We start from the raw sequence: 24,947 nt of genomic DNA on the forward strand, positions 1-24,947 counted from the left end.
CAGCACTTTGCGCAGCAGCAGCTTCCACAGCCCGAGGGAGAGGGTATGGGTCACCCTTGACTCAGRGCAGTCACCTTGGCTGTATGGTTAATCTTGAGCTGTTTGGCRTCACGGCCATGACTCAGCAGTGAAGTGTCACTTTAAACACATGAATAAATCCATGTAGGTCTGGGAGGGGGGGTCAAAGTATGAGCGCAGCTCTTCCCACTCACCCTCGGAATTGCCTTAGCCTAAGGCTAGGTGTACTTAATTCTTTACCAGAGTAACTACTGATCTCAAACTTCAGCTCTGCAGTTCAGAAACTGCAGTAAACCGAGCAAGTCTCGTGACTCTCACCGTGTGGAGAGCTTTTACTCCTTGTAACAGCCAGAACTACCAGAGCTGAAAGAGATGTTAGAGGAAGAACAAGGCTCYACTTCGTTTTCCCCATATACATCTGATAGCATTTTACGTAGTCAGCTTCACCTTTTTTTCTCTCTCCAATTATATTCCATACATCAAAAGAACAAAAACATTTCAAGAAATACACATTTCTGATGTGTATTCAGTTGAAAACCACTTAGAACTAGCTCGGAGATGCAGTACCAGAAACTAGTGCAAAATGTCACCAGTCCTCAAACCAGTTGGTATCATTTCTCGGCAATAGACTCTTCCCAAAAAGGCAGCACTGAAAATGCAGCACCAGAAACCAAGTCCTGTCTGGAACTGAACAGTAACTGTAAGTTTGTATAACCTTGAGTCCCAAAGTCTCTCCCAAAGAGGGGAAAAAAAATCTACTGGAAAGCATTAGAGTAACACCCAATATCCATGTCTGTGCAGTTTGTATCTCTGCTATGTCAAACCTAGCTTGCTAATGCCATTTTGCTTAAGGGAATGCACACTTTTGTCCACTATTGTGTTCCTCCTCTTTCCTGCTGCCTCGACCTCACAAATTTCATATGTAGTTAGGAGTAAAATGAATTATGTTTTTTCCTAGGGGAAACTGGATATGCAAATACCGGCAACCTAGGGGTGAAGRGACCCGTCCCTCCATCTCAGTCCCTTCAACAGTCACCTAGCTGGCCTTCACATCTGAGGTATTGGCAGCTTTATTGTATTAATCTACAAAGAGAAAGTCAGTTCCTGTAGATCTTGGCAAAAATTCCATTTTTCAAATTTCAAAGATTCACATTTTCCATTTGCTGAYGCAAGTCTTGCTTAGGTGAGGAGGCAAGTTTTCTCCTGCTAGGCAAATGAAAAGCTAAGATACCGTAAAGCAAAACAAACCACATAAACACAGGTTAAGATTACTCCATTATGGGCAGAGAGAATCTTTAGAAGGAAAAAACTTCACAGTGTTATCCTTATAAAATAAATGCCATGCTTTCTTTGGTATACATAATATCCAGAAACACAGAATGGTAAGAAAAGGGGCAAAAAAGAAGAAAGATTGTATAAATGGCTTCCAAAGTATCGCTCTGAAGTAACTGGAGGAGAGAGAAAGAAGTTCTCTGTGTAGTATAATGCAGAGATTTGATCTGCCGTGCGCTCCTTATTAACATTTTTATGACTGCAGTCTTAATAATTCGGGGGGTTCCCCTCGGCACCTTTCAGACCAGTGCAGGGGAAATACTGAGCACGTGGCAGGATTGGCGCCTGCATTAACTGGGCCACACGAGGAGCCCAGTCCTCCCTCCTCCGAGCCGCAGCGCCGCTCACACGCGTGTCGGGACCCACTCGCACCCACGCCAAGTACAGGCTCAATCTCCCGCTCCCACAYGGCAGCCTCCTGGGAAGGAGGAACGGGGTCAGGATTATGGGTCTTTCAGGTTAGCACTAKTGAAGAGTTCAGCTCTCCACTGCGTTTAATGCTTGTTATTTTACAGAAATTACTCGCAGAGCTGTAGGAAGAAGCAAGGAACACAGCAGCCAGGTAGAGGTCAAACACATCGTCAAACCAAACAGTGTTTATTTTCCTGAGGAGTGAAGGCAATTGCAAAACCAGGTTCCCTTTTTACCCCAAATGCCTTGTTTTCCTCATCCGAATAATTAACTCTCAGTATATACAAGCTCAAACTTATGAACGGTTTGCCGCATKGAATGCTCTCCGTTCCCACCATTAAGACATGCATTTAGGCAATCACCAAGATTTCAAGAAAGGTTAAAAAAAATACACCACCTTCAGGGCTTATTTTTCTTTGGAGTAACGTACAAGCAAACCCTGCTCCCGTGCTCCGCAAGTTACTCAGTGCTAATTCCACCACATTCTACAGTAAAAAAGTTCTGTAAAATAAAAATCCCAGTTCAGTGATTTGAACAGGCTTCAAGTAGTGATAAATAACCCCTCTGCACCCCCCAATTCTACAGCTGCTAGCTTCTGGTGTAAGGGGTGCTAAACACAGAACTTCGTCTCCCCTTAATTACGCTGGGATTTCTGGAGCTCGATGCCCAGTTGTCGTCTTCTCCTTCAGCAAACAAGGCCAAGCCTTTAAACGCTACAGGGACTTCATTTCTCCCCCGTCACACAACAAGCTCCTCCCAGGGTCAATGGAAAAAGTGGATGAGGGAACATTAGTCTGGCAAAGCTCTAGAGCAAACGAAGAAGCCCAGCTCCTACCGTGTGTTAAATGGACACGGGGGAGAAGCTCCCAAGCACATTTAAGCAGGACAAACCCCTMTTGACTGACCTGGGATTTCCAAGCACATTAAAGGTCTACAATACTCATGTGTAACAAAAATTTTTTAAATAGGGAATATTAAAATGCTTTCAAGTGTTTTCATGCTAAGCAGAACGCTTAAAGAGACGTCTGTTTGGTAGTCTGGACTGCACTAYCACAGTGATTTTACTAGGCTACATGAACACTGTATCTTTCAACAAGAGGCTCAGTTAAAATTTTGGCAGCTCATTTCTTGCAATAATTTTTGGTAAAATTAAAAAAAAATTCTAAGGATTTATAATCTTTGCAAAGAGATTTGCCAGGGAACTCAGAACCCACCAGATTTTTTGAAATGTATTTCTGTTTTTTTTTTTCCTCACCGAATTTATATTTCTGAAGCATCCTAGGGATGCTTTAATGTGTAAGCCCAATTATCTGTCATTTTTGTTAATGCAAACAAGAAGCCTTTTAAGGGAAAAAAAATCACCGTTGGCAAAGCAGGCACAAATTATCATCCATTTATGTCAGTAGCTTTCTGGAATGAGGGTTTTATTTGCTGAAGAGAACAGGTTTGGTCCTTCGTTCTCTGTAGGAATGCATATGATGGAAAAGTACAGGTATGCGCAGATGTTCCCTGTGCAATACCAACTGATATTTTACTAATTTAAATATCTAAAAAAAMCCCTCAAACCTATACCTTTACTTTCATCTTTTTTTTTTTCTCATTTTAATTTAAAGGAGACGATTGCTACATTTCATGAGGACAAAGTCAACCAGAAGTCAAAAGCCCAACCAACCACTCACCACACAGTAACACTGATACCTCTAGAAACTGAAGTTAGGGGATTATTATTATTATTATTATTATTTTTAAAGCTGTCTTCACAAGTGCATTTTCTGAGATCTCAATAAGTGTTTGGCATCGAAAACAAGCCAACGAAAAGCTTGTGTAGGGTTAAACATGCTCTGTTCAACACATTGCTCCTACCTTTGCAGTTGATACGATGATTAATGTACTTGTTAGACAGGAACTCGAGAGASGGAATTAGAGCTCCTCAGCCAAGCTGCTGCATTAGCAATGCAGCTCCTCACACAGGGCAGAGCAGCTGTGCAGGGGATTTTTCAGATCTTTTCCTTGCACGTAGACTTGGGGAGACTTGGAAAACGTTCTGGTTTTTAAGCATAACTTGTGCACAGAATATTATACAATATGCTAGGATAAATATTTGCATAATTTACCGACTTATGGCTACTATCAAAGGCATCTCTCCGCCTACCCGGACTGAGCAGTTAATGCAGCAGGCTGGCGTTATTGCAGCAGGCTATCTTACTCAGCAGCTCAGTCCTGCCTCTGGAAACTTACCCGCTTCCCAACCGCCAGGCCAAGGGGCCTCTCTCTCATCCTCAGCCCGACCAGTCAGCCAAGCCACGACTCGCGCTGCCGCTGTCCGTGGTGCACACCGGCTCAGGAAGCGCACTGGGGGTCACCTCAGCCGCACAGCAGGGAGGCGGGTTCAGTTCTTCATTCTCCCCCAGCGTAAACCAGGGGCTCCCAAAAAGCCCTCCCGCCTGCACCATTCCCAGCCTTCCCTCATCCTGCACAACAAACCAAATGCTGCCACGACAGAATTCCCGCTTCTCGGATTTGGAGTTGCAGCTCATGAATTCTCAMGGGAAGCGTGCTGGGAAAATAAACCGAAGGCAACCTCCCCCTTTATTCCTGGGCCACCGCATTGGCGGGCAGCACGTTATGCAAGTCGGTGGCTGCACAGAGGTTCTCTCGCGCTGCTCTGTAAACATCTGCTCCACTGACGTGTCCCAGGAGAGCGCGTCCAGCCTCAGGGGCACGGCTCTGCCGAAGCACCGTTCAGTTTGCTCTTGCTTTTGTTCCTGGCAAGGAGCTTCCTGCTGAGGATGCGGGAGAGGGTGCCCCCCTTCCTGCGCGCCTCCTCCGCCAGCGGCTGCTGCAGGTAGACGAGGTCGTTGTGCGACTGACTCATGCCCGGCTCCTTCTGCTGGTGCCGCCGCCGGAAGAACAGCTTGGCGCTTTTCTTCAGAATCCCACCTGGGGGCACAAACAGCACAGGGTGCTTCAGACACAGCGATACGCTGTCCTGTTTTCCTGCTTCCCTGTTAGCTCTCGGTCTTAGTACTTCTGATTTAAGTTCTCCCTTTCAACTATTCACCAGCAAAGCCACATTGGAAAGCTAATAGTGTGGTGAAGCTATTTTTTTTTCACAAATACTGATTGTTTCTAACCTAGAGGTCACAACAGGCCCCCCTTGGACCAAGTCATTCCCGTTACATCAYGCAGTGGCAACTCGAGTGTTTGACACCCTCTCTGCACGTGGCACACGCGTCACGTGCTGCTCAGAGAGCTACAGAGTCATCGTGGTTGGAAAAGACCTCGGAGATCAGGGAGCGCAAGGGCAGGGCCTTGTGCTGCAGCGCGCTCCAGGCTGAGCACCGCCACGAACCGCAGGCTGCACCGCAGCTCGCGCTGCGCCTCCCGCCGTGCAGGGGTCACGCAGACCCCGTCGCCTGCGTGCACCACGGACGGAGGCAGTCCTAGACCTACGCACACACGCACGCCCTTAAAGTAAGCGGGACAGCTCAGGGAGATGAGCTCAGGTGCAGTGCTAGGGGAGCCCTGAAGGGAAAAGGAATGGTTTTTCCTTCAGGTCCTGCAGAAACRGCCCTTCACTGAAAGAAGGGAGGAAAATTTTCCTTTCCTTCTCTGGAGGTCTTCCAAACCCGCCTGGATGCCACCCTGTGCCCCATGCTCTCGGTGTCCCTGCTGGAGCAGGGGAGTTGGACTGGATGATCCCTAGGGGTCCCTTCTAACCTTAAACATTCTTTGATTCTGTAGAAAAAAAGATAATGGCAAACATGTCTGTGAGCGAGCAAGCAGCAAATATTCCAATTTCAACTTCTGCAGAGCCAATGCAGCATCCTGTACAAGTGCCCTTTCTGACACCTGACTGGTTTCTACTACGCTTCTGAGAGCTCTGGTAGTGCTGAAACACACAGGCAGGTGCACAGCATCTGGTGTGGGTCCTGTGCTGGGTTCTCCCATGCCCAATGGGCCTATTTAATCCTTCCAGTAGATTAACAGGACAGAATGTGTTTATGAARAGAGTGAAACAGAAGGAAGTAAAGTATCTAAGCACATGAGAAGAAAAAACAGCCTACAAAGTGAGGCTGGCATTTTAATGCCAAGTGTATACTGTTGGTTTCGAGAACAGTCCTTGGAAGTCAACCTTCATGCTGTGGCCTCATACACGCAGACAAAATGTTTTCTACAAGGATTTGGGAACACCAACTGGAGATTATGAAACATTTGCTGTTCTAAAATCCTGCTAGAAGTAACCAGTCAGTTCAAGCAGATTAAAAATACTATTATACCTGCTCCCAGCAGGCTCAGAAATGCTCCCAAATCCCTTCYGTGCTTAAGCTGGTTCAGGTTGCCTCATTTTGCTGCGCCCTGCCCCCTGAGGCGGTGCCCAGCCCGTTCCGCAGCCCTGGCCGTTGCGGCTGGCGTCTCAGCAGGCACTCGTGCCCGCAGCACGGCACACCAGCGGCACSTTCTTCCCCTGCAAGCCTCCGGCTTTGGCAGCCCCCACCTGAAGATGCCCCTTTCCGCAGGCTCCGGCTGCAGCTCCCAGCTGTGAGGGACACCCAGCCTGCTCCTTCTCCGCGCAGCCATCCCTGTCACCCTTCTGCTTTTCCTGGTTGCCATCAACACAAAAAGGAACACATCGTTCCCCATTCACATGGTACTGTTTCACTGAAGGCTGGAATTGTCTTCCCAGGGCCCCACACAGGCTGCACGTTGTTCTGCGCAGCRGCAGCTGCAGGGAGGCTGCCCGTGGCCGCTCTGTCCGCGCAGCCAGATGCGCCTTTGTTCCCATTGCAACAGTTCCCAAGCGCTCGGAGTGGCTACTGCTTAGTTTAAGAGCAAGCCCGCAGCCATTCCATAGGCTCTGCCTTGCTCCCGGCACCTATGCGTTCTCCATACGTGCAGCACCATGGGATCAAAGCAGAAGCCAGCCGAAGGCAGCAGGGACTCACGGACTCCAGCCTTGCCTGCTCTCCCATCACCTTCGGCTTCATCCTTCTGCCAACACCAAAAGCTTGGCTTAGGCTTACCACCTCGAGCTGCTGTCAGCAGCATGAAAGAAATACCGTTCTGCCCATGACACTGACAGTTGCTGCTGTGCAAAGGCTGCCGGGGCTGCCGAGGCCCCGCTGCTGCGGAGCTTTTGTTCCCGCATCAGCTGCTCTGCGCAGCAGCCTTGGCAGCCCCAGCTGAAGTGGTGCCAGCAGCAGCAGCAGGACAGAAGCAGATGTTTAGTCCTATCAGTGCAGAGCCACTTCCCAAAGTAGGGATCAGAACCGAAGCAAGAAACTTGGCAAGAAGAAATTTGGTGACCGGGGACAAGTGGCGCCCGCTGAGGGACCGTGGGCAGCCGCTGCCGAGCGCGGGGCCAGCCCACACAGCGGGGCCGCAACGTGGCAGGCCCCGAGCGGCCTCCCTGGCTCCCGAGCGGCAGCGCTGGGGCTCGGACAAGGCCTGTGGGGCTCGGGCCACCCTCGAGTCTCCTCTGTGTGAAAAGGGGAAGATCTGCTCCCGCATCTAGCTGCACATGAGTGGAGATCACTTCCAAAACAGCTTTTAGCCAGAGGGGCATGTAAATACCTGCCAAGATACTGACAGTTATGGGAATTAGGCTAGAAAGAGAGATGTGGAAAACTGAGCAGCAGCTTTGAAATTAAGCACTTTGTGCCTGCCTATCCCACTGCAGGGTCCCACACGGCGTGCAGGAAAAGACTGACAACCAGAGAGRACAGGAATGGTCATGATGGAGACCAGCAACGTACAGGTGCCTCCCCAGCCTTCCGTGCTGTCCCACACACATAAAGAAAACTTACTGTGTAGTCAATTAATTCTGCCTGGTATAGTAGTCCTCAAGTTTACAAAAGGGAATGGGTAAGAAAGAGGAAGTCAGAGAGGCAGAAAAAAAAATATGCAAAAAAAAATGCTAAGACAGTGCTAATCTTAAATCATTAACACTATATATGAGCTTTTTTAAAGCAGATCTTTTTTGTTTGCTTGTTTGTTTGCCTTTCAAGGTTTCTGTTTTCTCAGATTATTTCCCTTTAACTATCAAAGCTGACTGGAGACGGGGAGGTGGAAATAGGCTCCCTCACCCCGTGAAAACTACTGGGCTGTGACAGAGCGGGGGTTCCAGTCTTCCACAAGAAGATCTGTTTAAATACTTTTTTTTTTTTTTTTAACATAGCTTTTAAAGTTTTTTACGATCTCATAGAGATCATCTGTGTTTTTTAGCAGTCCTATCCCATACCATGTAACCAGAATCTTTAGAAGCCTAATTCCCTTTGCAATGTCCTGCACTGGGAAAAACATGAGCCTATTGAAAAACAAAAATAAGCAACAGCTCCTGTACAGGCTTCCACTTCTTTTGTTTCTGAGAACACACTACAGAGGGCTAAGGTTTTGCAAAACCTTATACAGCTTCCTAAAATCTTCCAGGCTCCACATGAAAAATAATACTTCTAAGCTCTCTCATTTCTAAAAATCACCCTACTTCTATTTTCTTTAGCAAATGCATATGGACGAAAAGGGTGAAAGGGGAAAACTGTTTTAAAGGTGAGGAGGGCACCTCTGGCTTTGCCCTGGGGCTGCCTGAACACACTTTTTTGTGGAGCCAGGGAAGYTGGGTGCTCAGAGACAGAAGGGAGGGAAAGGAACACCCTGGAAAGCAACTGTGCCACTCTGCCATTTTCACCTCTGTAAAGGGGTTTCAGGTACAGCCCGTGTCTTTATTTACACATAAAAACACAGGTTTCGTGGAGGAATTGGCAATTTGGCCACTAATTCAGCTGGACATAGTGATCCACCCTTCAACTTCCAAGGATGAGCCCTTCTATTTCCTGATGAATAAGGAAGCCTGGACAGGCCCATCCGAGCGCCGCACAACGCCGGTCCTTAGGGCCGTTCGTGAGGCTGCTTCCCACAATTCCAAGAAGTTTAAGGACAAAACTCAGCCATCAAGGACCAGCCACCCAGAGCGGCGCGTGACGCGGCCAGGGAGGTGCAGAACGCAGCAGCAAACGCAAGGGGAGCTCACTGACCTTTAGACTTTTTCAGGCTGCCGCTCTCGGAGACGCTCAGCGAGCTCCCCGACATTTCTCCGCACGCCGCCTGCTCCCGCAGCGCGTTGCCGTCGCTGCCGCCATCCCACTGCTGGCTGCCGTCCTCGGAGCCCCCGGCCTCGCGCTCCCCGTGCTGGGGGTCGGCAGCGGGGGCCGCTTCCGCAGCACTCGCCGGGAGCTTCTCCTCGGCGGCGACGGCGGCCCGGCGCTCCTGCTCGCGAGGCGCCTGTGCCTGCGGGCGGGCGCCCTCCATGGCTGCCGCGTAGTCCCTCATGAGCGCGGCTTCGCCGTCCTGAGAGAGAGAGACCTGCGCAGGCAGAGAGAGAGCGGGCGCTGGCGCCAGCGCGCSTTTCGTCTGGGGTCACACCAGCGGCCCCGCGGCCGCTCTGCGCTCTCCTCTCCCACGCTCCTGCTTGTGCCGCTGAGGCCTAACCGAAAGGGGGGCCACGGCGGGACGGGAGCGTCCCGTGGCTCTGCTGAGGAAGAGGAGCGGATAGCCAAGTTCCAATCACACCACGAAAGCCAAATTATTGGAAAAAAAAGAAATAATTATGTGCCTCCCACCTATCTCCAGCTACAAGTACCTATGCTTTCTGCCACACATACTGCCGTAATGAAGTATCAGCCTCCATGGAGAAAAGTCTCTCAGAATTTTTGGGAAAATAAGTATCAAAATACTTCATCAAGACCTCTTGGCAGCTGTGTCAGCTAGACACAAGCCCACACAACCCCAGTGCCCCATTTCCTAAACAGACCCAACAGACAGAATGAGGGGCAGCTACCACCGAGGGTCTTGCGCAGTGGTAGCTGAGCCTCCTTCTCCCCACCTCAGCACAGCTCAGTGTCAGCTGGACCAGCTTTTCCTCATAAGTTTTTAGGGAAGCAGTGCAGAGCAAGACAACTCTACAACAAGTATTTGCTTAAACAAGTTTAACTGGTAGAAAACTCTTTCTTTCATGCTCTTCCTTTGCATCTTCACTCTATGGCACAGCACAAGGTTTGACTGTCCTCCATTCTCACCTGTCAGGGCATTTTCAGTCAGGCTCAGTCTAAGCCTTAAACAAACAAACAAAAACATCCCCAAAACAACCCCCACCCAGACCTGGCCAACTTGAAACAGTTATGAAACTGTTATTTCATCAGACATACACGAGCTAGATAGAACACACGTGCAGTTAGTGACACAGTCTGTGAAGCAAAGACTCCTTGGTACTGAGCATTAAACCAAGCATTGCTCTCTTGCTTACCTTTGACACCCCTGATATGATAATGGTGCTTTTCTTTCTAGGAGACTTCAGCTTCTGCTTTGCAGACTCGCTTAGCTGTCGAATAGCTGCTTCTGCCACAGGGTCAGTGCCATTCAAAACCAGCAGCTCTGGAAAGAAAACCATTTTCAGAGGGGAAAGAGAAAAACAGACAAAAATTGAGAACAGAGAGAGTCAGACTTTTCTTCCTGACTTCTGGGACGCAGTTGTCTGAAAACAGGCACAGAAGCTTTGCTTACAGATCCAACCCAAAGCGCACAGGAGGATTTGGAGGCTTATACAGAACATCCTGCTGTTTCCAAGCATGAGTGCTACTGCAGGGCAGCAGCTGGCACCTGCTCTAAGGGCTGGATGGTGTCAGCTACCACGGCCATTTAGAGCCCTGGTGCTAACCCAGCACGAGGCAGGACGCTGGCACGGCCTGAGCTGCTTCAGGCAGCTCTTCTGCTCTCTCTCCCTCTCACGGCTCAGCATGTCCAGATTTGCCGAGGACACTACGATGGGATGGGAAGGAAAAGTGGCAGCTACTCTGCTCTTCATAAGCTGTCCCTACATCCCTACAGCCTGGACATTGCTCTTCCTTTTCACTTACAAATATAGTACAGGAAGAGAGAACCTGCCTTATAGAAAGCTCTTAAAAATACTCGTTGTGCTTGTGTTTGAAGTGGGGCTGCGTCTGTCACATGATATGCATGCACCTCAGGCACACTGAATATTCACTATTCAAGTTCATCAAGCTTGGAACAAACAGTGCTAAGAAAGTTAAGGAAACTTTATCCTAGACACAGTCTGTGGCACTTGGCAATTGTTAATACTGTTATCATTTAAAATCATAGTAAGGCTATAGCATTTTTTTCTGTAGTACTTGTTGCTGTTTTCTAGCTAGGAGCAGAGAAGGGGCTTCACAGTGGCATGATGTTTGTAACAGTAATGTAACACTTCAGTTAYTGCCATCCTGAATGCTCTTTTGTGTTTCAACTCAAGCTTTGTTCTAATGAGTAACTCTTCCTGTTGCGCTGYATAAACATTTCACAGAAACTCCCCTGCACTGAGATAAAAAGAAACACAGAGCCCATGTCTATTAATCYGCTCTAGCTTGAATTCAGATGAGTTTTCCAGTAAAAACTTTGCACCTTTGATCCCATAATCAGTTATGGCAGTCAACACAGAAGTCTCTGTAGCACTCCAACCTTTCCCAAATTAACTCAGTAGCACCTCACTGCTTTAAAAAATACTTTTTAGTGTAGATCCAGAAGAGATTCAAGCACTGTTTGCTATTTGCGGTTACTGGTTCATCCTCCTCCCCACTTTTTGTCCCTTCTGCAGCCCATCTCTACCTCTGCCACCCACCAGGCACTCTGGCTGTGCCAGGAGCAGGCTACATCGCCTCCAGATTGTCCCCACGTGCACCTCAGACCTGCACAGAGGAAACTGAACTCCACAACATCTGCCATTTGCAGCGAGGCTGGATCTCCTCTTTCACCACTGTTGCCTATGGAGCAACAGGGAGAATGAGAGGTGGCCATGCGAAGGACTGAAGGCAAAAGCTGAGGATCCAGAGTTGCACCTCAGCAAGGTCAAATATGACAGAGCCGAAAGCAAGTTTACTAAGCTGAAATGTAGGCGTAATGAMTTCTTAAGTAAAGGTATTATCAGCTCAACCTGATGTTCTGACAGCGCGTTGTCTGTGTGCCGGGTGGCTTCAGAAGGTGGCCAAACAGGCACGGCGAGAGCGGCAGGGCTGAGAGACCAGTGCTCCTGCTCTGTCAGCCTGCCTTGCAGCACTGAACAGGCCACAAGGACGTCCCTTGGGCAGGAGGCTCCGCAATGGCGAGACAGCAACTGCCAGGGATTTTGCTTGGGATCTTGTGCCGTGTCCCTCATGGTTTAACAGAGGTGGCATCTCGCATTCAAAAGGAGGAGCAGAGCCAAGGTGGCTTCTCTCTGRTTGCCCTGCCTCTCCAAGCCACAGCTCATTGTTACTTTTTCAAAATTTGTAATTTACCTCACCAATGAACAGCAGATTTCTATTGCAAAATCACTTGTCACATCCCTAACCACAGGCTGTGCTCGTATAAACATCTCAGTGCCTGTTGAAAGGCCGTAGCCATATGGTTTTGCTGTTATTTTAACAGGATTACAGTAATGCCACGTGCAACAAAGAGAGATTTCTTCCAATTAGGAGCTTTAAGGGCTTCTGTTACCTGTATCTGAAGATGACAAAGTTTTGCTGACTGGAGCACCATGGGAATGGACAGCTTGAACAGAGAAATCCTTTTCAATCACCTTCACTTTAACTGGAGTTTTCACAGGAGAATCTTGAGAAGCAAGTTGTGGTTAGTTACTTCAACTATTCAGGGCACTTACAACCAAGATAGTAATAATTTGTTACACCTGCGTTAAATCCCATTCCAACTGTGTCTGAGAAAGCTGTTTAACACAAATTCTCAACAAATGTTGTCTATGGTAACATGACTCCAGAAGACCTTTAACGTGGAGGAATTCAGAGTTTTTTAGTATTCACTGTAACACGCTAGGCAACACCTACTAAAATAAGTCATCTACTTTGACAGCTTAAAAGAATGCAGTTCTTTGGGTGCCTTCACACAAAGACTGTGTAGAGGTTTCACTTCCCTACTTCCCACCCCAAGCGGAACCAAAAAGCCACTAAAGATTTTCTAAAGCCTCTCAAGTGCTTTCTGAAGACACCCTAAAGAGCTTGGTCACAAGAGGACACCCATCCTCACTACCCATGAGGAGGTTATAAGACCCAAGACACTCTGTCATGGGCAGACACTCTAAGAGACTGATGCTTTTGCAGTGGGGAAAGTCAGACACAGAAACCTTGTTCTTCTGTTTATCTCTCTACTGTGACACTTTAAAGCATGTACAGAATATTCAACAGAGCACYAGTCACTGCCACGGGGTTCAGCAAGGACTTCATAGTCCTTCCCTGACAGGACAAGGGGCAATGGGTGYAAGCTGCAACACAGGCAGTTCCATCTCCATGTGAGGAGGAACTTCTTYCCTGTGAGGGTGCCAGAGCCCTGGCACAGGCTGCCCAGGGAGGCTGTGGAGTCTCCTTCTCTGGAGATCTTCCAGACCCGCCTGGATGCCGCCCTGTGCCCTGTGCTCTGGGTGTCCCTGCTGGAGCAGGGGGTTGGACTGGATGATCTCTAGAGGTCCTTTCCAGCCTCAACCCTTCTGTGATTCTGTGATTCATGAAAATGAAAAGGCTGCTAGTGCAGGACACAAACCCTGCCACCAGCACTTYAGGGACACCTGGATGACAGCGGCCTCCCTTCCCACCGCTTCTGCTCCCCACAGTGACCCTGGCAGTGAACACAGGGAGCACTGGGCTGCCTCACCCGTGCTCAGYGGAGAAGCCCTCCCTTCGAGGCGAGGTTTGGTTTTCACAGCGGTTACAGTGGTGACCACAGTCCCACAGGGCATCACCGTTCGATCCTTCTCTATCTTGGCGGCTGGCAGCGGCGATGAAGTCTGCCAAGCCTTCAGTTCATTCGGTTCCACAAAAGAGAACTAGGAAGGACAAAAGGAAGATAAAAAAACAAAAACAATCATTTCAGAGGCACAATTAAGCAATGAAGCCACTAACCCTCCTACCTAGTACTTTTGCAAACATTTCTATCCCCGCTCAAGAGCCGTGAGCAGCCGCCCGCAGCAGTGCCAGGGTGCTGGGGTGTCCCGTGGAAGCCGTGGGGCCGGCAGGCAACCCTGGAGCGCGCGGTGCCTCTGAGGAGAGGGATCCGAGGGGCAGCCCCGGAGCGCGCGGTGCCTCTGAGGAGAGGGATCCGAGGGGCGGCCCCGGAGCGCGCGGTGCCTCTGCGGAGAGGGATCCGAGGGGCACCCCGGAACACAAGGTACCTCTGCGGAGAGGGATCCGAGGGGCGGCCCCGGAACACAAGGTACCTCTGCGGAGAGGGATCCGAGGGGCGGCCCCGGAACACAAGGTACCTCTGCGGAGAGGGATCCGAGGGGCGGCCCCGGAACACAAGGTACCTCTGCGGAGAGGGATCCGAGGGGCACCCCRGAACACAAGGTACCTCTGCGGAGAGGGATCCGAGGGGCGGCCCCGGCGTGGGGCCGCTCAGCGCCCAGCTCTGCTGCCCCGCGGGCTGCTTCCTGAAGAGGTCCAGAGGAGCCGTCGCCCTGGCCAGCCAAGCACCTGCAGGGAAGGAGAGCAGCGCGGTGAGCGCCCGCTGCAGCCCACGCTCCACGGAAGCCCCACGGGACAGGGAAGGCTGAAAGCCGTCTGCGGGAAGCACTTCCCAGCACAGAGCCTTTCCAGAGCTTGCTTTCCCTTTAACCACTGCTCCTCGTGCAGGAGCTAATGGGTGCCACAGGACAGAGTGGAGACACGAAGCACGACTTGTTTGCAGGCATCTCTGGCCATTTCCCCCTCCATATGCTGAACGCTTAGAGGGAAAGAAAAAAAAACTGGAAATATTGAGGATGTTACCGTTAGGGTCTCCACAACAAATTATCTTTTGTCTTTGATTTCAGAGAACACTCCCTGGATTCCAGTTAAATTGGTGTATCTCATTAGAAGTATTTTTTTCTTAATTGTATATTAAGTACAAGTTCTGCGGTTCTCGTATTTCTCCCATTAGTTTATTAGATATGTTAGACTGGAGCAAACTATTAGGAAAATTACTATTTGATTTCAGGGATAAAATGCTAGCTGTCTTAAAAAAAAAGAAAATGAAAAATATTAAATATTATCAAAACACAAGTCCTACCTGAAGCCTGTAGGGAAAAGAACCACTAAAGGTTTCATTACTGTTAAGAATGCTGCAAAGAAGCAACTTGGGAGTTTTATCCTATTTTCTTTTTCCAAGAAATCCAAAGACAGAGAAATCAATATGTGCAGATTACCTGGCTCCTTCCTTGCTACCAGGACTCTACTTGAGCTTTCCATTCAAATTTTTTGGAAAGCAACAAAAACAACAACAGCAAAAGTGATACAGAAAGAAGGAAAGTGCCTGTCAGTGCAGCCAAGTAGGGTTATTTTTCTTCAAGAAAACAGGCAGAAAATGAGTTGCATTCTCAGCATGAAGAGGAATTTTACTGACATTGTTTGATAGACTCATTACTAAAGATATTTTGGTATAGGCAATACTGCTCTTTATCCAAGCATGGGTTCCCATTTTATGACTGCATATAGATCCTATATCCTTAGGGTCATTTTTTTTTTTTTTTCCTCTCTGAGGAGAACAATTCATGAAGTGCAATCCACATAATTCTGTCGCAATAGTCAGTTTGGARTTTTACACTTTAGAGAGTTTTATTAATACATCTACCATTGACTTCCCAATCCTGTAAAAAAAATCACTGATTATCAGTAAGGAATTACTACTTTTTTTTTTTTCCATATTTAGACTATTAAAAAAGCCAGCCCCCCATAATTCAATATCGCACACACACATTCTACTTGGCTGCATTGCTTATTACCTATGGCTTAGATAACACATTATTACCTAACCCATATTTAATAATTTATTACCCACTATACCCTTTACTTTACCCATTATAACAGACATCACAGTAAAAGCAGATTTTTACTGTCGAGTGTGGAGCATTTGGGCCAATATTTTACAGTTTTTCCCTGAACTAAGATGAATATGATTGACAGAACYAAAGCAAACAACATCTGAACAACTGAAAGCAATGCTTCAGTTTTTACAGATGACACCTGATATAACCAGAGGCAAGCACATTGATTCAGGAGGTGAGTACACATTCTTTATACCTAGAGCATTTTTTTGTACCAGCAAATGAACACGCAGAATATATTTAAAGAATTTACAACATGTCATCACTTTAACGAAGGTCAGGTAAAGAAGTACTTGGAGTTTACAAGTTTATAAATCTCGTATAAGAAGATTCTCTGGTTTAGAAACCTACCTTCCCCTAAATTTCCCTAGAAATGCAATGCTCTTCCAGCTGAAGAAAATTCAGTGGTGTAACAAATGCCTTTTTTTTCTTTTTTTAACCAAAGGCTAATTGCAACTGCAACAATAATCAATAAAGATATTTAATTCTCCATGTTTTACATTTAATCCAATATATCTGTCATTAACGTGTGTTATGCTGGGTACTGACTAAGCGGCCTCTGAGCTTGGAAAGGAAGGATTTAGGTCCTTAGAGTAACTTGAAAACAAAGGCACTCACAGTGGATCTGCTAAAAGTYAAGAAGTCTGAAAAAACAGGATTATCAGCAGATGGAAGAGTAAGCATTCTGATGGAAAGACACACAGGTTCAAGTTTTCTTCATAAATTTAACTCTACCTAGGACACAGAGGCTTCCACAGGGCACTTTTTCTTATGCCTGCAGATGCTTCCATACATACATACATACATAGCRCTTAACTCATGTGAGTCAGGCTCCATCCAAACACTCACACTGCAATTTTCCGTGTATTTTTAACTCTGGCACCTTATTATGAAGACAAGTTTATGGAGACTGTCATTGTTCCTGCATCTACAGTTCTCTAGAGCCATTACTGAAGCGTATCTGATTTGACTACCAAGACAAGCCAGCAGAACACATCTACACCTGTAAGCAGGTCTCAGAAAATTTCTTATACAACTATACAGCCAGGTAGAAGTAAAACATCAACATTTAGCAGTGCTTGGGAAGTGACTACGCAAAATAAATCCATTTTTGTACTTACTTTCCGACTTTCCATCTTCTACAATTTGCAGTTGCAATGCTTTTGATTTGGCACTTAATTCACTGTGAAGTAAAAGAAACCGTGTCAGGCCTTAGCATGCAAGTATTTTAACTTCCTCCCCACTTACGAGATTTCCCTCTTCTCTTTCTAGTTCCCAGCACCACAACTTTTCTTATCGTGCACTAAGCTAAGCACTAAAACTGGCCAACTGAAGGAGGCCACATTGTCAGAGGACTAGTTTCTCATGGCCTCACATAAAGGTAAGAGAAGGGATGAGCAACAAACTTGGGTACCTCCAAGCACTGTTACCAAGAACTGGTTGCCAAAGATTAGAGAGGTTTTCCTCTTCTTAGTAACTAATACTGCTGTTCAAGCTAATGCTGGTCCATTGTCTGATGGCTACACAAAAGCAAGAAGCTGTTGGGTTTTTTTGTGTTTTTTTTTCTTCTTCTTCTTTCTGGCAAGCCTGAAAATGAGTTTTCCCCAAATTTGTATATTGAGATGTTGGAACAGGTCCAACCAACAACTTCTTCAAGGCTGACCAGTATCCCACCCAAGCAGTAAAGTCTTYGGCAAAAGAAGGATGAAAATAATCAAATAAAGGCAGTTACAGGGGTTACACGAGAASAGTGGTCATTGCTTTCCCAAAATAACGCCCAAGAATGTTCCAAGAGAGTAAGRCCCAGATCTACCTAACAGAACAGATCTGAGCTACTAGCAGAACTACTGGTATTTGCATTACGCTATGAGCTGGGTTAGACAAGAGATATCAGACCTCGGCTGCACTCAGGCCAGGGAAGCAAACTCACTACCTACTGAGGAGGCTTCTCAACTTGATTTTGTACCCTTTTCCTTTTTTTGTTCCTTCAGTAAGGATTCTGGCAACAATCCTTGAGGGTGTGCATATATGTATTTTACTTTTCTACATTTCCRAATCTGGATGATGTGTTACTGGTTTCAAACATTTCCCATCCATGAGATGCTTTGGGACTCTATCCATGTGGCAGGTTTCARCCTTTTCCCTGCCACTGTCACGTCCTCCTATTTCTCCAAAACTCCAGAGGAAGCACCTCAAAAGTATCACTCGTTCCTCTTCCTATAAAGCTAAAGTGTAAAACACGCAGGCTCTGAGGCGTTTTGTTTGAAGGAAAAGAGGGACGGGGGAAAAATAAACCTGAAAGAAAATATGAATCAAATCCTGAACGTTTATCTTCAAAAATCCCACAGGACTTCCCCAAGCTTCTTTCAGGCGCTTCCAAAGAATTCCCAACGCCACGGGAAACCCAGCATTCCCCCTAGTGYGGAGGCCAAATTCCAGGCAGCTTAATCACATCCTGCTTGCTTGGCCCCTCTCTGCCCTTTCAGTAGGAAGGGGAATTCTTAGGAACTTCCCTGCCGGGAGAAGCCGGGGACGGGAGAAGCCGGGACGCGTCGGTTGTGCCGCTCGGCAGAGCCGCCCTCCCTTCCCAAGGGCGGCAGGTCAGGCCTCGAAGCCAAAGCCCAGCCCGCCCGGCTCCTCGCGCCCCTTTAGGCGCCGCAGCAGGACTAAGCTCTGCAGGGCGGTCGCGCAGCATCACGTTTCCTCTGCTCTCTCCAGGACTTCCCGCCTCCTCCAGCCCCTACTCGCACCCAGGCGAGCGGAGCTCTTGCTCCTGACGACCAGCGCAGGTGCCTTCCTTCAAGCCAGGCAACTCCTGCTGCGCTTCCCGACGTCAAACTTAAAGGAAAACAAACCCAACCCCACAGCACTGTCCTTTGGTGTCTGGAGAGAAGCAGGCAGGGAAAAGCYATAGGAAGGAAAGACAGGAAGGGCAGCAGGTCCCACGGCAGCCCCMTTCCCTGCCCGCGCTCCGGCCGCCCCATGAGCGGCTCCCACAGCCCACCCAAACGATAGGGAAGCTGCCAGGTCCCTTCTGCTCTGTCAGTAAAAGGCGGGAATTCAAAAGCAAACAGTCCTGAAACTCTTTGATTGTATTCACAGAAACTGTATAAATCGCCGAAAACTGGGCGAGCCACCTGAAAGTCTCGCTTTTGTTTTACACAAAAACCTAGTTAATTTTACACTCTCATTTTAGTTGTAGCTACCATTCTTTTAGATAATCTTTTTTTTCTTCCTCACACACATTTCCCCTTGGAGCGAGGGAGGGATGTGAAAAATACTACATTTCTGCAAACATTGTTTTAAATAAAAAAGGGAATTCAAAAGCTTGCTAATGCTTTCTTGGGTGCTTAACTTAAAGCACGGGGTAATTTATCATGCTGGTTACTGCTCATATTGGCTAGTCAGATATTTGCCAGGGAAGACCTAGCTTGTTTGTTCTCTTATCCATGCAAATGGTACTTAGGTATCCTGAAGTCCCTACCAGAGCCAGATCACAGAATCACGGAATCCTTAAGGTTAGAAGGAACCTTTAGAGATCACCTAATCCAACCCCCCTGCACACACAGGGTCACGAATTCTGAAGGCACCTGACACGCGTGACAGATGTATTTCAAAACACACATTCTTCCCCTGGAACCTCACATAGGTTAAATTTTTAAAAAAAATAATAAAAAAAAAAAAAAAGAAAAAAAGACTGCTCAGTAGGTGAGTTACTTACAAGATAAACTCTTCTTTCCAAAAGAGATTTGCAGCATTTTTGGCTACAGAGCTGGAAAACTTCTGCATAGGGTCATTCAACTGAAGTATACACATGAGGTTTGTGCTGCCTGTAAGAGCAAACAAATCCATATCCAAATATTAATATTCCATCGCCAGTATGCACATTTGTTCAAAAGAAAGCAAAGACCCTCGTCCTTACGGACTGCCCATTGGAACAAACACCTGGAAACGCTTCCTCACYGAGCCACAGAATAACCTTGTTCCTTCCATCCAGCTTGTGCTCCATGGGCATTAATGGCTGTGGCCAAGCCAGGATCAGCCCTGGCCAGTGAACGGCTCAGCAGTGTGAAACACGGCCCAGGTTGTATTCTGGCATGAAGCAAATGGTTGTATGAAGGCATGAAATGACCAAAAGGGCCAGGGACACAGAACAAATGTCAAGCAGGGGGTGACAGCTGACAAAGTAAAGTTGCTTTGAGCGTCTTAAACAACAAAAAAAGAAAAAAAGACCTTTTTTTTTTTTTTTTTTACAGTTTCTACTGGGTAAAAAATCACAGTGATTTCTTTGGAAATCAAAAAAGGGGGTTGGGGTTGACTGTTTTTGTTTGTTTTAAGCAAGCGAAYGATCACAGTAATGTTAATTAACAATGGCTTTAAGGGCTGCAGCTTTTAACAAATCCATAGCATTTTAGAGTGCTGGTGCAGAAATATCTATATCCTGATCTCACAGCTCGGTGGAGTCACTAACTGGCATATTGGAGTAGTTCCACTGTTACTGCAAAGGAAAACAGTTTGCACAAAGTGTTTCTCATAAACTAGCTTCCTCTCTACGTTTTTCACATCACCAACAACCACCACCGAGTCTCAGAGCTCCCAAATATCAGCGACAGCAGCGAGARCCTCACCACTAGGTTTCTGTAAACCAAGCACCAGCCACGCTGCCTGCTGTCCCTGGGAGACCTGCGGTTTATAGCCAACATCAGGAACTCGGGAGCACGTGTGCGGGCACGGGCAGGGCCAGGGGAGGGCCAGGAGAGGCAGCAGCAGCAGCTAAAAGGCGGAGAGGCTGGAAGGGGAGGCACCTGGTCCGTGAAAGGGGAGGCAGCAGCACCCACAGGGCGCCCGGGCCCCTGCAGCGGCCGGCGCCTCAGCCGGGCCGTGTTGGCCGCCTCGGGCAGACCGGGCCAGCGGCTACAGGCCCAGCACGGCCTCGATTTCTCGTACTAACCTCCCACACGTKCAGACTACTGCGGTTGCTAGGGATCCAGCAAAATTCCCTCCAGAAGGACAAACGGTCATTYGGACCTCAAAAATCTGGGCCATCGTGGTAGAACAGTGTTCTACCACTGTGGTAGAACGGCCAACATGGTAGAGCAGCCAACACTGCAGAGCAGGTTCTACCTAGGTAGAACCTACAAGGTRGGTACCTAGTTCTACCTACCTAGTAGGCAGAACATAGTAGGTCACATTAATTGTCCCCTCTCCCCTCCATTTCCAAGGAAGGGGCAGAGCAGCCTCCCGTAGGAGGGATCCTTTACCATATACATTTGGTGCTTATAAAGGTACCACAATCTGGTTCCTTCCAAAAACCAAACCCGCACTCCACCCCCCCCCCCCCAAAAAAAAAAAAACCCACCAAACAAACAAAAAAGGATGGGTGGGTGGGAAATACAGGCACCCAAAAACAATCACTCTCGTGAAAAACTTAGCTTGCACTATGAAACTGTAGCATAACAATGAACTCTTTTTTTTTTTTTTTTTTTTTTTTTCAACCTACTGTTTCCAGCACGGATTTATTTTTACCTGATATTGGACTGCAAAGACTTCCAGAGTTACTACAAAAATAATCTGTTTCCACAAAACAGCCTGGAGAAAGTTTTAGAGAAATCCCTTCCAACTGGGATGAGCAAAGAAGCGTTAGCCAACAATCTGGGACAGAAAATTATTGTGCCTAACTGAAAAAAAAAGGGAATACTGCAAGTAGGATATATTGATCCCAAACTAGTGCCATCACCAAMTTRGCAGCCACAAACTACCACTAAAACRAAAAAATGAAACCCAGGAAAACCCTCAAAAAATAACAACAACAAAAAAACAGCTATGGAGCTGTCAGTGACCATCAGCCACAGGACCTCAAATYTGCATTCTCTGGAGCAATCGGCAGTATCCCGCTCAGCCTCCAGCGCTGATCCAGGCAGGCCTGTACTTGAAGAAGCTTTAATACTGGTTAGACAGGCTTGGAGCTTTCCCAAAGCAACAGAGCAACCTCATTAGGCAGTGACCTCCTTTTTTGGCTTCATTCACCTTTTGTCAAGAGGTTCCCCTCTCCCCCACCCTCACAAAAAAAGTACTTCATTAGAGAAGAAAAAACAAAAGCAGCAAAACATAATGTTTAAAAAGAGTTTACATAAAGGAGAAGAGTTGTACATACATCACAAATTGCCCCCAAAAAAGCAGCTATAAATAAACCTCACTAGCATCAGCTTAGTGGTGAGGCCATCATCCTCTGTAATCTTGGAWACACCCAAAGAGGTAACTTTCAGAAATTAAAAATAAACTCCAAAAAATATTTGACCTATTTTATAAATTAGGTGCAATTTAATTTGTTCTTTTTGTTGTTGTTGTTTTCAATAAAAAGATCAAGATGTCAAGATGTTTAAATAATCAAATACCTTAACCAGACAGAGTTTTGTGCAACCAATGCTGAATCCMTGTCTCAGAGCACAGCAATTGCCTCCCACTAGTTTGGGGACAAGCCTAAACTAGAACTTCCGAATGATTTCAGCAGAAGCAAACAAACAAACAATTAAATAAGTAAAAACCCGCGTGGAGGCGAGCTGCCCCACGTGGCCTACGTTACCTGCAGCACTGTGATCAGGTAGGTTGACTGTGATGTTCTTGACGAGGAGCTTCAGCTCGTGAGCCCTGGGAGGCTTGGGCGGACTGGTGCCCTGAGGGACCGCGCTGGTGCTCTGCACGCTCTGTGAAAAGCAGGCAACACCAGAGGGATGTGCGCGTGCAAACACCAAGTGTTTTAACTACCGACATGTTGATACAGTGCAGTGACATGTGGTGGGGTGCAACATCAACAAACAGYCACAAGGGAGTGTGGCAAAGCCTTCAGTGCCAAAGGCCACGTTGTTTTAGAGTATGTGTTCTAGCTATTTCTGATCGCTGAATTGCGTTGAGCTTTTTCATTTGTGGGTCCTGAATAGATGATAAAAACAGTGGCCAGAAGATGACTTAGCAAAATATTTAGGTAGGAATAGAACTTACCTGCACATCCTTTATATCTGYAGGCTTTGCACTCAGCACTACGGCTGCAGAAACTGAACTAAAGAGGTTCTTCAAAACATCTCTGAGCGATTCAGATATTGCACTTGTCCCTGTTGTCTGTCCCTGAGGAGAAACAAACATTTATTCCTCTGAGATTATAGAAGCATGAAAGTTATATCAAAAGACTAATAGCTATCAAAGTTATCCAAAATCAACTTTTTGAGAAGAACATCTCTGTTGCCAACAGCAAAACACACCAAGGTATCATGCCAGCCATCGCTCAATCACGAGGAGGTGACAGCCCAAGTGTGCAACGACCACGGCTGAGCAAAGCCCTGCAGCTCTGCCCTCCATGCAGCTACCTGGACGTGCTGCACCACGTCCTCCCTCTGCCGCAGGGACCCTGGGCCCTCGCACAGACGGTTCCCAGCCCCAGAGACCACAAGGGATCCTCTCAGAAGCCCCATTCTCATTCCAAGTGCGGGAACTATGTGGATTTGTTTTTGCACCTGGAAAGGCGCACCTGGAGCTTGCGTAACAGGACAAACACATCTGTAGCAACAGCCCTTTCCCAATCAGCGGGGCATTGCAGGAACACTTGGGAAGTTGCACAAAAATCCCAAGAATGCCGTGCAGAGAGCACTACCTGCTTCACGGCCTCCCTGCGCAACCGCCCTCTGAGGACGTGCAGCTGCTGTTCAAAACACGCAGCGGCGGCAGCTGATTCAGCGACAGGAATCTCGCTTTGTTCATGCTCTGCTCCCCGAAACCGCTGCCAAAGGGGCACAGCACCTTGCTGCCATGGCCAGCAATGGCCCCCACATTTGTTTTCTTTTTTTTTTTTTATACTAATAAAGTAAATTAGACAGAAGCCTCAGCTTCAATAATCTTTTTTCTTTTTGATTTATGATACATAAATAAGCAGATATATTGCTGTAAGCTTGCATAACTTGGTAGGTTATTGCTCTTCCCCTCAGATGTTACTTAAATATTGCTGGATAAGCAAAGCTGTAAAATTCCAGGCGGTTCTAATTGCCACCCAATTGGTATGCCGTTTTTCACTTTGATAAAACAGCAACAATAGTGATTGGATTTCTGCTCATGGCCRCTTTCTGATATGTTTTCATAGTTATTTGCAAAGCAATTTATTTGAGAGCCTCCTTCCTGTCAACCTAATTTTTAGCCACTGTGAATAAATGCATGATCACCCCATTTCACTACAAGAGAAGCCATGGTGGCTTAACTGCCACCCCAAAAAGTTTAGGACGACACATTTTGCCTCGAGCTTGGCATGGACTGGGGCTCTGCAGTCAGCTCCTGTGGCTGGTGTGAAGCACAGCAGTTCATTTAGTAACATGAAATGTTCAGTTAGTAACACGAAACGTTCATTTAATAACATTAAATGTAGGACCGAGCCCTGCAAGCCATCCAGGTGCCCAAATGCTGCTCAGGTTCCTCTAGCTTTTATCAATAGAAAAGACTTTTATTTTCACCTTGTCTGACTGATGATGGAACTAATGTGCAGACTGCAAACAGCACTTGAAGTTCTGTATTTGTTCACAAAACGCTTCTTTCAAAAGACTTAAAAACAAGGCACAAGAGCTGTCATTAAAGTTTGGGAGCTGAAGCAATTTCCAAGGTGTAGGTGGCTGACAGATTTCAGCTTCGATAGCTCCCCCAAATGCTAATAGAAATTTCAAAGTGCAAATAAAGCTCTTACCCATTAAGAACTTAACAGGCTTGTTTGGAAAACACAGGGCAGGCAGAGGGAGCCAGCACTGCTTCGTAACTCCTGCGTGAGGCATCTTTCAAAAAGCAGGTTTTAAAGTCCAGCCAAATCCATTGACTGCTGCAGAGTCACTTGTGTTTGTCAGTAAGTACTTAATGATTGTTCAATATGTGGATAATCAACATGCCAGTCCAAGGCACAAAGGTCATTTATGTTGCTACACATGCCAGAAAGATCTACATTAAAAACAGCCTTCAAAAGACTTGTCTTTAGCTATGAGCTGGACTTCTTTTGCATATAAAAACTATGGTAATAAATTATTGCAATACTAGGTCACTTGGTACAGATCTGCAGAGGCAGCTTGGCTATGGGATAAAGCTCAAAGCAGCTCAGCTGAGGAGCCAAGATCCTCAGTGAGAAGAGCAACCTCACAAAATAAAAACAGGAGACACACGGAGCACCCACGGCTGTAAGAAAGGCCCAAAGGGCACCTTTCTTGTGCCCTTCCCTGACCCTCAAAAATAAAAAGAATTATAGAGGGTGAAAGAAGGGTCTCCAAACATGAAG

At 47.1% G+C, this 24,947-nt stretch overlaps 1 protein-coding gene across 1 annotated transcript in view; it reads right to left on the bottom strand.

Annotated features, from left to right (window-relative positions):
- Nucleotides 1-1,115: 1,115 nt before the first annotated feature.
- C2CD2 (C2 calcium dependent domain containing 2) overlaps nt 1,116-24,947 on the bottom strand; it is a 35,729-nt gene continuing 11,897 nt past the window's right edge. The window contains exons 5-14 of the mRNA XM_026053031.1: nt 22,652-22,774; nt 22,236-22,356; nt 19,374-19,482; nt 16,774-16,835; nt 14,143-14,264; nt 13,447-13,618; nt 12,283-12,396; nt 10,061-10,188; nt 8,793-9,120; nt 1,116-4,701 (exon numbers count right to left, since the gene is read on the bottom strand). Coding sequence (XP_025908816.1) covers nt 4,475-4,701; nt 8,793-9,120; nt 10,061-10,188; nt 12,283-12,396; nt 13,447-13,618; nt 14,143-14,264; nt 16,774-16,835; nt 19,374-19,482; nt 22,236-22,356; nt 22,652-22,774 — 1,506 coding nt within the window. The 3' untranslated portion in view covers nt 1,116-4,474. The remainder of the gene's footprint in view (nt 4,702-8,792; nt 9,121-10,060; nt 10,189-12,282; nt 12,397-13,446; nt 13,619-14,142; nt 14,265-16,773; nt 16,836-19,373; nt 19,483-22,235; nt 22,357-22,651; nt 22,775-24,947) is intronic.

The sequence above is a fragment of the Nothoprocta perdicaria genome, unplaced genomic scaffold, assembly GCF_003342845.1.
Source record: "Nothoprocta perdicaria isolate Ctin4 unplaced genomic scaffold, notPer1 scaffold_96, whole genome shotgun sequence".
In the NCBI taxonomy this organism is placed as follows: Eukaryota; Metazoa; Chordata; class Aves; order Tinamiformes; family Tinamidae; genus Nothoprocta; species Nothoprocta perdicaria.